The sequence below is a fragment of the Glycine max genome, chromosome 17, assembly GCF_000004515.6.
Source record: "Glycine max cultivar Williams 82 chromosome 17, Glycine_max_v4.0, whole genome shotgun sequence".
Lineage (NCBI taxonomy): Eukaryota > Viridiplantae > Streptophyta > Magnoliopsida > Fabales > Fabaceae > Glycine > Glycine max.
Window position 1 is genome coordinate 27,314,590 of NC_038253.2, and position 16,141 is coordinate 27,330,730.

Sequence of the window (16,141 nt, forward strand, 5' to 3'; positions counted from 1 at the left end):
CGGATCAAAATACAAAAGGCTTTCGAAAAAGAAATGTGTACCTAGAGGGTGAAAACAATGAAAGACTTTCCCGAATGCCAAAGTGGACTCGGATGTTTTGTATGACTTGCTAAAAGAGCAATCATTAAAACACTGATTTGACCTGAATGTGGAAACAGGACCCTAAACCTTAGTGATCGCGTGACCACAAATTTTATGTTGAGTGTCCGCATGGGTATGTTTTGCGATTGATTTTGCATGAATTTCTAATTATCATAATATGCGATTCATGGGGATGATCTGGGCTTTCCTTTCTTTTTAAGCCCTTGTTCAAACAGTTGTCCCAATATACATTATTTTCTTCCATTTGCAAGCCTTTGAGCCAAATATTGATTTTTGGCAGAACCCTGACCTAGGATAGAAGTTTCCAACCTTACCCTGGGATAAGAAAGAAGGGGTATCTTCCAAGAGGGGTTTCTATCATCTTTTGGTTTGTGATGTTCATCAAAACAAAAAGCAAAAAAATATACAAAGAACAAAAACCACAAAGAAAAAAAAAACGAAAAAAAAAGAAGGAAAAAGAGAGGAAACAAAAAAAAATCAATCAAAATAGAAAAGAGCATAAGGAAAATAGAAAAGGAAAACAAGTTCTTTGGAACAAACAATGTATGAACCATGTACGGAGTTGTTGTAAAAAGTGAAAAGGAGGGGGAACAATAGTAACTTGGTTAAGACCTGAGGGGATAGGAAGTGATCACCCGTTTAAGTTACTAACCAAACCTTTGGGCCTCCTCTCCTGTTCCACACAAAACAAAAGGGAAAAGAAGGGGAAAGACCAGAGCAACCAAAACCAGTTTCCTACAAAATCCAACCTTAGAAAGTCCTATTGATCCACGATGATTATGCATATTATCCTCGATTTGATGGGAAATGACTTGCAAAATCAATTTATGACATATCTATGATTTGGAATTGAGACGAAAACACTTGCCTATAAACCTTGTGCGGTTTTCCTCTGTTCCGTTTAACCTAGTGTTTCTTCTAATGTTCCTTTAGAAACCAAATGTAAATGTCTTAAATCTCATTTTCGGTTATGAGAAATTATATCTATATGTTTTCATTCCCCATTAGTCACATTGATTTTCAAAAAAATGTGTGTTGTTCAGATTTGGTTTGGGGTTTGTTTCTTTACCAAGCGTGTTCGCGTTTTAGTGAAAGATTTCAAGACTTCAATGTCTTCAGTCTTTACGTTTCAAGACTTCAATGTCTTATGTCTTTACATTCCCAAGACTTCAACGTCTTTTGTCTTTACATTTTCAAGACTTCAATGTCTTTTGTCTTTACATTTTCAAGACTTCAATGTCTTCTGTCTTTACATTACCAAAGACTACAATGTCTTCTATCTTTACATTTAAAGACTTCAATGTCTTTTGTCTTTACATTTCAAGACTTCAAATGTCTTTTGTCTTTACATTTTCAAGACGTCAATATCTTCTGTCTTTACATTTCAAGACTTCAATGTCTTCAGTCTTTACATTTTTAGGACTTCAATGTCTTTTGTCTTTACATTTTCATGACTTCAATGTCTTTTGTCTTTACATTTCAAGACTTCAATGTCTTCTGTCTTTACATTACCAAAGACTACAATGTCTTCTGTCTTTACATTTAAAGACTTCAATGTCTTTTGTCTTTACATTTCAAGACTTCAAATGTCTTTTGTCTTTACATTTTCAAGACTTCAATATCTTCTGTCTTTACATTTCAAGACTTCAATGTCTTCTGTCTTTACATTTTCAAGACTTCAATGTCTTTTGTCTTTACATTTTCATGACTTCAATGTCTTTTGTCTTTACATTTCAAGACTTCAATGTCTTCTGTCTTTACATTCCCAAGACTTCAGCGTCTTTTGTCTTTACATTTTCAAGACTTCAATGTCTTTTGTCTTTACATTTTCAAGACATCAATGTCTTTTGTCTTTACATTTTCAAGACTTTAATGTCTTATGTCTTTACATTCCCAAGACTTCAACGTCTTTTGTCTTTACATTTTCAAGACTTCAATGTCTTTTGTCTTTATATTTTCAAGACTTCAATGTCTTCTGTCCTTACATTACCAAAGACTACAATGTCTTCTGTCTTTACATTTAAAGACTTGAATATCTTCTGTCTTTACATTTCCAAGACTTCAATATCTTCTGTCTTTACATTTCGAGACTTCAATGTTTTTTGTCTTTACATTCAAGACTACAATGTCTTTTGTCTTTACATTCCCAAAGACTTCAATGTCTCCTATTTTCAAGACTTCAATATCTTCTGTCTTTACATTTCCAAGACTTAATATCTTCTGTCTTTACATTTCGAGACTTCAATGTCTTTTGTCTTTACATTTCAAGACTTCAATATCTTCTGTCTTTTCATGACTTCAATGTCTTTTGTCTTTACATTTAAAGACTTCAATGTCTTCTGTCTTTACATTCCCAAGACTTCAACGTCTTTTGTCTTTACATTTTCAAGACTTCAATGTCTTTTGTCTTTACATTTTCAAGACTTCAATGTCTTCTATCTTTACATTTTCAAGACTTTAATGTCTTCTGTCTTTACATTTAAAGACTTCAATATCTTCTGTCTTTACATTTCCAAGACTTCAATATCTTCTGTCTTTACATTTCGAGACTTCAATGTTTTTTGTCTTTACATTCAAGACTACAATGTCTTTTGTCTTTACATTCCCAAAGACTTCAATGTCTCCTATTTTCAAGACTTCAATATCTTCTGTCTTTACATTTCCAAGACTTCAATATCTTTTCTATCTTTACATTTCGAGACTTCAATGTTTTTTGTCTTTACATTTCAAGACTTCAATATCTTCTGTCTTTTCATGACTTCAATGTCTTTTGTCTTTACATTTCAAGACTTCAATGTCTTCTGTCTTTACATTCCCAAGACTTCAACGTCTTTTGTCTTTACATTTTCAAGACTTCAATGTCTTTTGTCTTTACATTTTCAAGACTTCAATGTCTTCTATCTTTACATTTTCAAGACTTTAAGGTCTTTTGTCTTTACATTTAAAGACTTCAATGTCTTTTATCTTTACATTTTCAAGACTTCAATATCGTCTGTCTTTACATTTTCAAGACTTCAATATCTTCTGTCTTTACATTTCCAAGACTTCAATGTCTTTTGTCTTTACATTTTCAAGACTTCAATGTCTTCTATCTTTACATTTCAAGACTTCAATGTCTTTTGTCTTTACATTTTCAAGTCTTAAATGTCTTCTGTCTTTACATTTCATGATTTCAATGTCTTCTATCTTTACATTTCAAGACTTCAATGTCTTCTATCTTTACATTTAAAGACTTCAATGTCTTCTATCTTTACATTTCAAGATTTCAATGTCTTTTGTCTTTACATTTCGAGACTTCAATGTTTTTTGTCTTTACATTTCAAGACTACAATGTCTTTTGTCTTTACATTCCCAAAGACTTTAATGTCTCCTATTTTGTTGTGCAAGACTACAACGTCCTTTGTTTAGTACTTTTGATACTTCATCCATTTATTCTTTTCTTTTACAGGTTTCACTTCTTGGGTTTTCGCCAGTTGCCGGTCAGGTAGCAAGATCGCGTGAATGAAATTAGTGTCCTTATCTTTACTTACCTTTTCATTTTCAATAAAAGATAAGTAAAGAGGGCCAACTGTCAGACCCTAATTTCGTCCGAAGACTATCATTCATGGATATTTCGATTCTCGCTAGCCGAATTAAGCTGTTCGACACCAGTTACCGCGCAAGACCAAAGATCATTCGATGTTTTGGTCAAGGATGCAAAAAATACCAAAGGGGAAGGGCAAAAAGGTTATTTCAGGCATTTTTCTGGGCCCTGACTTGCCTAGGCTAGCCTCAGGCTCGCCTGAGCCCCTAAATGGCTTAGGGCTGAAGTAACCAGCTCACCTGGGCGAGCCAAGTTACTTCAGGGTGAAGCAACAACTCGCTTGGGTGAGCTGCAAGTCCACCAAGTGCCCTCATTTCCTATAAATAGGTGTGAGGGAGGCTGAGGAAGGGGTTGGACCTTTAATGTTAAGAGAAATTAGAGAGAAATCAGAGAGAAGAAAAAGAAAAAAGAGAAAAACAAGGTTGAGGTGCTGCCAAATTGCGACCGTAATCAACTTCTACATCGTTCTTCGTTCGGTGTTCTTCGTTTGTCATCCGGTTAGTATTTGTTTTAAGGATTTGGATACGATCTATGCACCCTTAGGGGTCCTCCGTTGTTTTGTGAATCTTCATCTCCTTCTTCTATCATCAATAATCTCTTTTCTTCTTGTAAAGTAAATTTCAACTGATCATGTGTCGTAAATCATCTTTTCAAAGAGATTGGAAGTTAATGAACAAAACCAAGATAAAATCAACATATAACTGAATTTTTCTCCATTAAAGTCACTCGAGATCGTTCAAGGTCCAATGCCTTAACGACCTCTTTTTGCTTGTTATTTAAAATGAATCTTTCAATAGCCTAAAATCAACTCTACACACAACTTTCTCGACTTAAAAAACTATGTAGGTCTGAATTCCTCATCGCACCTGAGGATACGTAGGAGCAAGGGCAACACCCTTGTCAACCCCAAAAAGAAGTAAAAACACAAAAAGGGAAAATAAATAATTTTGAAGTCATGTTATACACACTCAATTAAAGGCTACCGTCCCTTTTGACAGACGTGTGGGGTGCTAATACTTTCCCCTCGCGTAAATAACTCTCGAACCCTTATTTTCAAAATTCGCAAACCTCTTTTTGATTTTTCTAACTTTTTTCTCCAATAAACGTTGGTCGCGACTCCTGCGCATTTTCCCTTTTTGGAAGATGCACAATTCCATCTCGCTTCGCCCTCTCGCCGAAGGGTAGGTTGCGATACACGTTGATAATCATTTCAGTGACAAATTTGGCCCTATGTGTCACGTAAACTATTTTATTAATGGTGAGAGATAGAAGTTAACGGCTAGATATATTTGTCGCACTTTTTTACACTTTCGAGGACTAAATTTTGTATTTTTATCTTTTTGAGACGCATTTATCAGCTAATTACACATTCAAGTACAAAAATGACTATTTATCCTAATGAAATTTTTATCAATTCTAAGTTAAGAGATAATTTATGAGTGAATTTTTGTTTATATATAAAAATATTTATAATATATGTCTATGTTAAAGGATACCAATATAGTTTAAACAAAATGGTATAAAATATATTTTCTGAATAGAATAAAATTTATGTACCAAAAGAAAATAGTAAAAACAAAATCAAACGAAGTAGTTTATGAAATTTTCGGAGATGACTTCACTAAATATCATTCTTACAAAAAAAAAATTCAGAAAAAAAATGCTTACATCTTCTATGTTAATTAAAAATAAGCTTTTTGCTAAAGTTAATCAAAAATATTTTTTTCTAGAAAAAAATACTAATATGTATTGATTCGAAAAGAAAAACTATCTCTGAATGAAGTACGTACTATAGGTTCAATTTAAGATTTATATATTGAAAAGATTATTAGTATTTTGTTTATTTATAATTTATTACTTCCCAGATTTTTATTTCAAGATATTAATAATTTATTACTTCCCAGATTTTTTTTTGAAAAATAAAAAAAAATAATTTTTGTGTTTATAATTTATTACTTCCCAGATTTTTATTTCAAAATATTAATCATTACATTTAAAATCAAGATTTTTTTTTGCTGATCAAGATATTATTAAATATTGTGAATTTTCAAACCTATAATTATATTTGATTAAATTATCTTTTTAGTTTTTTTGTTACATAATTATCTTTTTAGTTTGTCACTTAATAAAAATATCAAAGGATAAAATAAAATTAAAAACATTATTATTGATTTTGTTTTTTAAATGACAGGTAACAAAGAAACAAAGTTTTCTAGATAAAGTACCATATTTTAAAACAGACGACATTGTATCATTAAGATGCTGTACCAAAAAAATTAAGATGCTTAGGTTCTTAGCTATCGAACATGGTACCATAGCAGAGACGTATACCTGATTATATCTTCATCATATAGCACCTCAATTATACAAATTATAATTGAGAAAGTTGGTCAACTTTGACAACTTCGAAACAAAATTTGCTTGACATGACTTTGCTGTGTCACAATAAAGGTTTTTTTTAAAAAATACTAGTATGAAATCGTAAGTTCAATCACAACATTAAGAATTTTGGATTAGATTGTCTTTGTTTCAACAATCATAAGTATCTGCCCCGTTATTTTTTATAAGAATTTTATTTTTATATATAAATAAAAATTTAATTACTTTTATTTTATATAATGAGACATGTTTAAAATACATTTTATTTAATAGGAAATTGGATTTAATATCAAATTCTAATAAAAGATAATTTTAAAAAATTATTATTTTTTAATTAAAAATGACGTAATTTAATGAAATAAATTAATTTTTTAATAAGTGTGGAATATTATTTTTTGTTGATTATTATATTAGTATGAAAGTTTTCTGTTTGAATTTTTTTGCTTATCAAAGAGAACAAAAGAAATATCAATTTTATTAATAATTAGTCTCTAAAAAAATTAACTGATCACTTTTAATAGAGTATTTTTTTTCTAAAATCACGATTTTAATCTAAATGCTCGAATAAAAAAATTTGCTTAAAAGATCTGATCTTAGTTTTACACTCAGACTATAAAATAAAATAAAATTATAAGTTGTTTTAGTTTATAGAAAATTGAATGTATCTTACTCTCTTTTTTTGGATAAGTGTTTGTGAAAATTTTCTCTCTCTCAGGATTTATGAGAGAGTCAGGTTCGGTTGACAAATTTTCTATTGTTTTTTAAGTGATCATTTGGTGGTTTGGTCTTATGAGAGGTAGCACTGAGTGAATGGCACTTGCCTACTATCAGGTAAGAGCCACGTTATTTGGTGTTTAGTGTTCTATTCTGCTTCCCAATTATTATTATTATTATTATTATTATTATTATTATTATTATTATTATTATTATTATTATTATTATTATTATTATTATTATTACATGTACAAGTGTATCAGTAACTTTTTTATTCAATGAGATTAATTCTATTATATAAAATTTTCTTGAATCAACAATAATCACACACGAATGAGATTAATCTTTTATAATATAAGATTCACCCATGCTTTCTTATAGAGGAAAAGATATCCATAAAGCCATACAATGTCATGGATCACCGTAAAATTGTGAGCGCAATTTAAATTTTTGTCAGAACATTAAAATTTAACAAAATGAGATCATAAAATGAAGAGAATCAAGTGGGAGAGAAGGCAAGCATGGTGTCTTAATCAGCCAGAATTCTCGCACTTTGGAAGACCCATACTCTCTGGCTATCACAAAATATAATCTCCAAATGGATGGACAAAAACAAAAAACCACAAAGTGTAGTGGACACTTGGGTTCCCCAGCCAGAGCAGAAGTTGCCACCTTTGATGGTCCACATGCTAGAAAAAAAATTCCCCTCATTTCAACCCACCTATCATCTAACTCTCTCCTCAGCTCAAAGTCTTTGAATTTTCCCTTTCACTTGTCTACACAACTTTACCTTTTTTGTAAAGTGAGCTACTTGTTCTTTTTCTTTTTCTATTAATAAGAAAATATCTGAAGTTTCTATTTTTACACTCAACTAATCTCATTTTCACCGCATCGATCCATTTAAAAATAATATGTAGGATTAATTACGGAAATGGGTAAAATTTTAAATTTTTTATCATAATAGGTATTTTTAAAAAAAATACAAAAATAGGTAAATCAAACTTTAATATAGGATTTCACAATCAAAAAATCATATATCAAAACATGATTTCACTTTTCATTTGTTTAAAATATTTTTTTCTTTAAAAACTAAAATTGTATGTTAAAATATGATTTTTAAGATTTATTCGAACATGCCATTTCAACTTTTAATAATAATAAAATTAATATATATATATATATATATATATATATATATATATATATATATATATATATATATATATATATACACACGATTTTAGTGTGATAATTTTCTAAAAAACAAAATCGTAATTTGATGTATGATTTCTTCATGAAATCGTATTTCAAAGCATGATCCAATTTCGTATTTTTTTAAAAATATACTTATTATTATGATAAAATTATATCATTTTGATGCAAGAGACTAAAATGTACCTTTAATTGTGATTCTATGTCTAAACGAATAGAAGGATCCACAAATTTTAATTAAGAGACTTAGATATCCATTACTTGTACTATCAACTTATGATAAAATAAACTATTTTTTAATTAGTGAATTAAATTCTCAGCCATCATTGGAATTACATGTGCCACATAATAAGTACAAAAGCCCTTGACTTTTCTCGTCCTCCTCTCTATTTAATCCATTGTGATCTCTCCGTAGGGACAATACCATGCCTCTTGGTCCTTTCTCTAATCCAAATATCTCTCCGTTAATGCTCTCACCACAAACTTCAATAGACTAGCCAAAAGCTAACACCAACTATAGGCCAAATCACCAATAAATATTATTTCCCGTTCTTTTGGCGTGTTGGCCACCCACTGAACACATTTGCACTCACACATAGAAGCAGAGAGAGGCCATTGGTTGGTTTCAGAGATGGGAAGCATGCACATAGAAACCCCAGAAACTTTTGCTGATGGTAGCAAAAACTTCGATGATGATGGACGAGCTAAAAGAACTGGTATTAGCATTTCACATATAAATTGATACTGTAAAATATCATCGTTACCCAAACTTCTTCCATTGTCTATTAGTTTTTCTTTAAATAGTTACTTACTCTGGATTTGTTAAGATATACTTCTCGATAAATACTTTTAAGAAAGAAATAAAATAATTTAAAAGCTAAAATTAGTTTATTTCTAAGAAAAATCATCTTAGTTAACATGAATGCGTGTTCTTATACTTCTATGTGTTTACAGATAAATATATCCAGAAAGGTCTTTTGTAATTTTAGACTAGGGTTTGTGATGATATATATATATATATATATATATTTGGGATCTAGTCCAGTTGATTGAACTGAGTGTATAAGTATTATAATTTTTTTGATAATATGTTTAATTTTTATTAATAAAATAAATATGCTATATAATATGATTTTTGTATTGATTAATTTGAAGGGACTTGGATTACTGCAAGTGCTCATATCATAACGGCTGTGATTGGTTCTGGAGTGCTATCTCTTGCATGGGCAATTGCACAGATGGGTTGGGTAGCTGGTCCTGCAGTGCTCTTTGTCTTCTCTTTGATAACATACTTCACCTCCACTCTTCTCGCTGACTGTTACCGTTCACCTGACCCTGTACATGGCAAGCGAAACTACACATATTCTGAGGTTGTCAAAGCCAACCTAGGTAAGCAAGAATAATACCAAAAGGCTTTAATATGTTTAAAATTCATGATAAATGATTGAATTTTATTTTAAATTTCTAACCAATTTTTCTGTTATTTTGAGTTTTGATATATTAAAAAATTTATTTTGATCCTGTCTGTCATAATTTAAGTAATAATGTATTATCTAACAAATTAATTTTTCAAACATTATTCATTGTTAGGATGATATCATGTTATTACTTAATTAATTAACTATAAAAGATTTAAAATAAAAATTATAATAAATTATAGAATTAAAATAATAATTTTTTTATTAAAGACATAAAATAAAATTCGATCATTAAGTACTTTAAACATATTTAATTCATACAAAAAATGCTAGCAATATATTTTCTTTCTGATATACAATACTCTTTTAAATATATTATTTATCATTATAGATTAAAATTTATTGAGAACATATTGTCTACTATTATTCATTAAAATTTATTGAAAATCATAGATTATGTAAATCTTATTTTTAATTATATGATTTTCAATCCATTTTGATCAATTTGCTTAATTTTCCATTGGCCTTTTGCGCGCTTATCCTGTTTTATCATTACTTTTTGTAGTACTTGCCTAAATATGATACATTTATTTTAATTCTGTTGTTTCTTGTTAATTTATTTCTACCTGGACTAAATGAGTTCAAATTATTGATTATATTTTTTAAAAAAAAAGCTAAAAATGTTGTGTTTATTTGAACTTTGAAGAGAGGAGGAGAAAAATAATGTGAGTTTTACGAGAGTTACACGCCTCTTACACTGGAATATATTTTAGTGGCAGACACGTATAGAAATAGTTTTAACTAGATGTCTGAATGTGAAAATTTGATTCTTTGTATGTATTGTTCAAAGAGACAATAATTTGTACTTTTTAAAAAATACAGTACAATAATTTATGTCGGTAATTAAGTGGCTGAGACTTGACACTTTGGGATAGGGAGTTCGGGCTTTTCAAGTACTCTGCTTTTGTTTATTGTCAATGCAAACAAAAATTCATTGTTTCTTAACAGAGATATGTCACATGACTAGGGATACTATTTTTCCCGTGACAAGGTTTTGTATTGAAAGGTGCATTTATTATTTTTTCTGTTTGCATTTATAAGATTTAATTATCTATTTTATTAAGATTTAAAAAAGTTATTAATATAATTAATAGTAATTTTTTCAAAACTATTCTTATTATTAAGATTTTTGTCGATTTTAATTATTTGTCAATATAAAAAAAAGAAGAAAGTGAGTATAATTCTTTGTTAAGAAGTAAAGTACGTATACATGAATTTTTCTCATTAATAATTGTTTGATGCACCTTTATATATTTTAATTTGTTACCCTTCTTCTGTCTATAGGAGGAAGAAAATTTCAGCTGTGTGGATTGGCTCAGTATATAAATCTTGTTGGTGTAACAATCGGCTACACTATAACTGCATCACTTAGTATGGGGTAAGTTTCCACATCAACTTTTGACTTAGTGTGTTTGTGTGTACATTAATTGAAGTAATATGTTCCCTTAATTATAATTTTTTTCATATATATTTTGAAAATTGATTAGGGCGGTGAAGAAGTCGAACTGTTTACACAAACATGGCCATCAAGACGAGTGCAAAGTTAAGGACAACGCTTTTATGATTGCTTTTGCCTGCATCCAAATTCTTCTAAGCCAAATACCAAACTTCCATAAGCTCTCTTGGCTCTCTATCGTAGCAGCTGTTATGTCTTTTGCTTATTCTTCCATTGGGCTTGGCCTTTCCATAGCCAAAATCATAGGTAAGCATGTGATTATTACTCAAATATTTAATTTACACTAGCTAGTTTAATACACCTTAAGGGTCCCATTTGTTGTTATAGCTTTTTTTTCACATTTTTAAAGAAAATAATCACTTTTATAATTTTTTTAGGTATTCATTGTAGTATTTTAAATTATTTAGAAGTTAAAAAATTTTGATTAAAATTATAATATATTTTAAATAGTTTCTTATAAAATCAGTTGTACTTTTTAAATATACAAATTAGCTTCTATATTTTATAAAAATAAAAAATGAAAAACAATCACTAAATTATTGAACTTCAGATTCATTTTTTTTTTTAAATGTAACAAATACCTTTTAGGGTATTTTTTTTTTTATTATGTAATACTAATGTGATAAAAACATCATCTTTAGGTGGGGGACACGTGCGAACAACCTTAACAGGGGTGGAAGTTTCGGGAACGGAAAAGGTTTGGAAAATGTTTCAAGCTATCGGTGACATTGCCTTTGCTTATGCTTTTTCTAATGTCCTAATTGAGATCCAGGCAAGTACTAGAATTTACTATTTGTCTATTTATTCTTTGGTTAAATGTTCCGTATGGATTGCGTACAACTACGATGTAAATCATTTTTAAAAATAGTTATAGTAAAACCATATTTTTATTCATTAACTTGCACATAAGTATGTCTGAATATAATTAAATTCGCGTAATTTATTCATATTTATTGAATCTATGTGCCTGTGGTTCTGTCTCCATCGTTGGCTTGGTGTGGGTAGTTGGAATTTGGAAGAAGCCAGTATATTTCAATGATAAATAATAATACTTTATTCATAACGATTGTTATTTTTATCAGATTTAATCTATAATATTTTTTATTAATTACTTTTAGATTACAAATATTTCTAATTTAAAGAAGATAGTATTGATAAATAATTAAAAGAGAAAAATATTAATTATAAAAATAATTTTTAAAAAATTAAAATTTTTATATAAAATAAATTTATTATTATCAATTAAATTATTTTTTTAAAAAATTTTTATGAATTAGGTACGAATCTTATATATAAAAATGAAAGGAGGATTAAAATTCATTGATATTGAAAGGGATAACAAAAAATGCGGTGAAACGGGTCGATGCATGATTAAAGTTGAAATATGTGCCTGACTTGAATTTGGTAGTGCATAGAATATGTAGTCAACTAGTCAATGATCTATAGTCATATGTAATACCAATTTACTAACTGCTATTTTTGACCACTTTCATGTTTTTTTTTTCTCCTTATGTCGTTGACTTATGTGCGATGCATTATTTATTATATAAATATAGTGTCATCTAGAATTGCATGCATAACCATGACGGAGTGTGGTCACTGTTTGGGATTAGTTTAAGAAAATGTAATTAAAATGTCATTTTTATGACCACCAAATATTTTAATTTAAGAATAACATAGCAGGTGTGGGGATATTTTGGCAAATCAGTGTGTGAGATGAAAATAGATTTTTATATTTCAATATGTACATGTTTGGTTTATAGTTAAAATGACTGTAACGTACATTTTAATATAAATTTAAAGAAAAAAATAAATGTAAAATAAAGAGTCGTGATTAATTGGTAAAATTATTTGTCTGTATCTGACTAGCAAATAATTAAGACTCCTGCAAATATACATGAACCGTTAAATCCGCATATAGTTATCTCCAAGGGCACCACTTGAATGGCAAGGGTCGGTTCCCTTCCCTTTCATCTTAGTCACGAACTTATAGTCATTGATATGAAAATTGAAAACTCTTTGAAGAGATAGAAACCAAACCATGTTCTGCTAACTGTTGCCTATGTTCTCATGCATGTGATTATTCATTATCTTTGGATCACTATCTAACGGCTCAGAATAAATTGATTTCCTTGTACACATTGCTGACTTCAGATTCCATGTGATCGACTCACTCTACCATTGCATGGAAATCAAATGGTTCACGACTCACTATCCACGCTAAATACACAAAAACCAACTACACACAAACCAAACTTAATCAACATAAAAGTACTTCTCTATCTTAAAATAAGTGACATTTTAAAAAAAATCCCAAAATAAATGTTAAGGTTAATTTTTTAATGTAATATTTTTGTTTTACTAATATTCCTAATAAGTATCATTCTAGTTTTTTAATATAATATTAACAATAAAATTAGTTTTGTATAATTAATATTTTTTATCTATTAGTTCTTATTATAAAACAATAAGATGACATTTATTTTAGGATCGATAAGTAGCATTCATACCGACCAAAAGAAAAGTAAAACAATACTACTCATTAAGGCTTATTGCACAAATTCAACACAAAAATCAAAATTTATGGTAAAAAAAAGTTATGATTTGACAATTTTTTCTTTAGGGATCAAAATTACTTTTCTAAAGCCACTATGAACCTGGGATAAAGCTGGATGAAACTCTAGGCAGCAAAATTCCTTCGATGCCATTATTATGATTATTAGTAATAATGTTTAAATTTAAAACTTACTAGATATTTTTTTTCTACACTTCCTATGTTGTTTCTAAATGACCATTTCATAAGCAGTATGAAAATGTAGGAAGTAATTCAGAGAATGCAAGAAGCAATTGCCTTACTTACCTATCACAGTGCTTCAAATAAAAATCTTTACAATTTTCATTATTATATATATGACACATGTGAATATTTATTACAACTAATAATTAATAATTTAGCATTTGTCCATAAAAAATATGATTGTTTACAGTTTACAAGCCCACTAAATTAGAAATGTGATCCATACTGTTGCAGGACACACTGAAATCAAGCCCACCTGAGAACAAAGTCATGAAGAGAGCAAGTTTGATTGGCATTATGACTACAACATTGTTTTATGTACTATGTGGGTGCTTAGGCTATGCTGCATTTGGAAATGATGCACCATCTAATTTCCTCACAGGATTCGGCTTCTATGAGCCCTTTTGGCTAATAGACTTTGCCAATGTCTGCATAGCAGTGCACTTAGTTGGGGCATACCAGGTAAATAACTATTAAAGCCATAAATATCTTGTTATTCTTTGAAAATATTACTTTTGAAATTAATTTTATTCCGTTTTATTCCTTACATTTGACAAAAACAATAAAGAAATTAAAGCACATGAATTTTTTTAAGACTAGAGAAATAAATAAAATTTAAATAGAAACTACAATAATAAAAAAAACATTAGGAGTTTACTTGTGTTTTGATTTATTTATTTTTCATTTTTTGTCTTTGTTTTTAAATTACAAAATTGTCAACTTATTTTTAATCTGTTTTCCATTTTCAAAAAAAATGTACAAGAAATAGAGGGGGAAAAAATTGTTTTCAGACTTTCTTATACAAATATTTGAAAACAAGAAATAAATTGAAAATAATGTAATAATTTTGAAATCAAAAAGTAAAAACAGAAAATAAAAACACCACTAAACACCCCTTATCAATATTTATATAAAATCTGTTCGGTCATCGTCATGTGTTAGTCAGATAATTTTTTAATTTTTTATTTATTCAATTATGTTTTTTCCTTAAAAAATATTGTGTTACATGGAAACCGAGGCTAGTATTTTGAAAACCCCAAAAATTTATTTAAACCTAACTTTAATTAAAGCAATTTCTATTGCATTCTATGGTATTGGTAATATTTGTTCATGACACCATGCACTCTATGGTATAGGTCTTTGTCCAACCTATATTTGGGTTTGTGGAAAAGTGGAGCAAAGAAAATTGGACAGAAAGCCAATTTATAAATGGCGAGCATACTTTGAACATTCCTCTATGTGGAAGCTACAATGTGAACTTCTTTAGGGTAGTGTGGAGGACTGCATATGTGATTATCACTGCCGTTGTAGCTATGTTACTCCCATTCTTCAATGACTTTTTGGCCCTTATTGGTGCACTCTCTTTCTGGCCATTGACGGTTTACTTCCCTATAGAGATGTACATTAAGAAGTCAAATATGCAAAGATTTTCCTTCACCTGGACTTGGCTCAAGATATTGAGTTGGGTTTGCTTGATCATTTCTATTATCTCACTTGTGGGTTCCATCCAAGGCCTTTCGGTTAGTATCAAGAAATACAAGCCCTTCCAAGCAGAACAATAGAACTTTCATACTTAGTATTCCAACTTGAGCCAAGAGTTTCTATTGAGGGCGACAAAATTTGTATTACTATGTTTTGAAATAGTTGTTATATTTTCAATTCTCGAAATCGAGACAACTTGTTATACTAAAGTAATATAATAAAATGTTTAGTTTGCTATGTTACATGGTTTTCTTCTTGGTAGCTGTTTTTTTTTCTTTTTTGTTAGGTTATGTTTAGATTGATGGAAGAGGATGGAATAAAATGAATTAAAATATAATAGATTGGAATGAAATGTATTAAAAATTCATTCAATTGTTTGGATAATTTATAAAAAAGATGGAACAAATATTCCATTCCATCATTTGAAAAGAGAATCAAATGGAATAAATTATAACTTTTCATTTTCTATATTATCCTTATTTTGAAGTGACTTATTTTTTTATTTTCTTTTTTTCATTGCAAAGATCATATTATATATATATATATATATATATATATATATATATATATATATATATATATATATATAGTCCCGGATTCACAAAATACACGTGACATATTATATGACACTTGGACACACGTTCAACCCTCTACGTCAGCCTTAGCAATCGAGCTCTCCAACTAACAGGTTATCTCTAACCTATTAATATTTGAATATATTTATCTATTGACAGGTAGTTAATTATCTACAATGTCACACATTACCTACAAGGTACGATTATCTTCTAACTTTTATTTATAAGCTACAACTTATTTCTAACATTATTTATAAACTCTTGACTATTATCTATAAGTCGGGAATTATCTGCAAAGGTTATAACAACCCCTACAAACAAGGACTCGTAACTACGCTATACTCCTATAAATACTAGGTTCCA

The 16,141-nt window shown here is 29.1% G+C and overlaps 1 protein-coding gene across 1 annotated transcript; it reads left to right on the top strand.

Annotated features, from left to right (window-relative positions):
• Positions 1-8,403: 8,403 nt before the first annotated feature.
• LOC100782534 (amino acid permease 6) lies at positions 8,404-15,445 on the top strand. Its single transcript, XM_003550069.5, has 7 exons — positions 8,404-8,706; positions 9,146-9,379; positions 10,753-10,846; positions 10,956-11,170; positions 11,566-11,696; positions 13,956-14,183; positions 14,858-15,445. The coding sequence occupies exons 1-7, from the start codon at positions 8,622-8,624 to the stop codon at positions 15,281-15,283; spliced, it is 1,413 nt and encodes a 470-aa protein (XP_003550117.1). The 5' UTR covers positions 8,404-8,621; the 3' UTR covers positions 15,284-15,445.
• The last annotated feature ends 696 nt before the right edge of the window (positions 15,446-16,141 follow it).

Coding starts and splice junctions, on each gene's coding strand:
- LOC100782534 (XM_003550069.5), top strand. CDS start 8,622: ATGGGAAGCATGCACATAGAAACCCCAGAAACTTTTGCTGATGGTAGC. Junction 8,707..9,145: donor TGGACGAGCTAAAAGAACTG/GTATTAGCATTT, acceptor ATTAATTTGAAG/GGACTTGGATTACTGCAAGT. Junction 11,171..11,565: donor TTCCATAGCCAAAATCATAG/GTAAGCATGTGA, acceptor CATCATCTTTAG/GTGGGGGACACGTGCGAACA.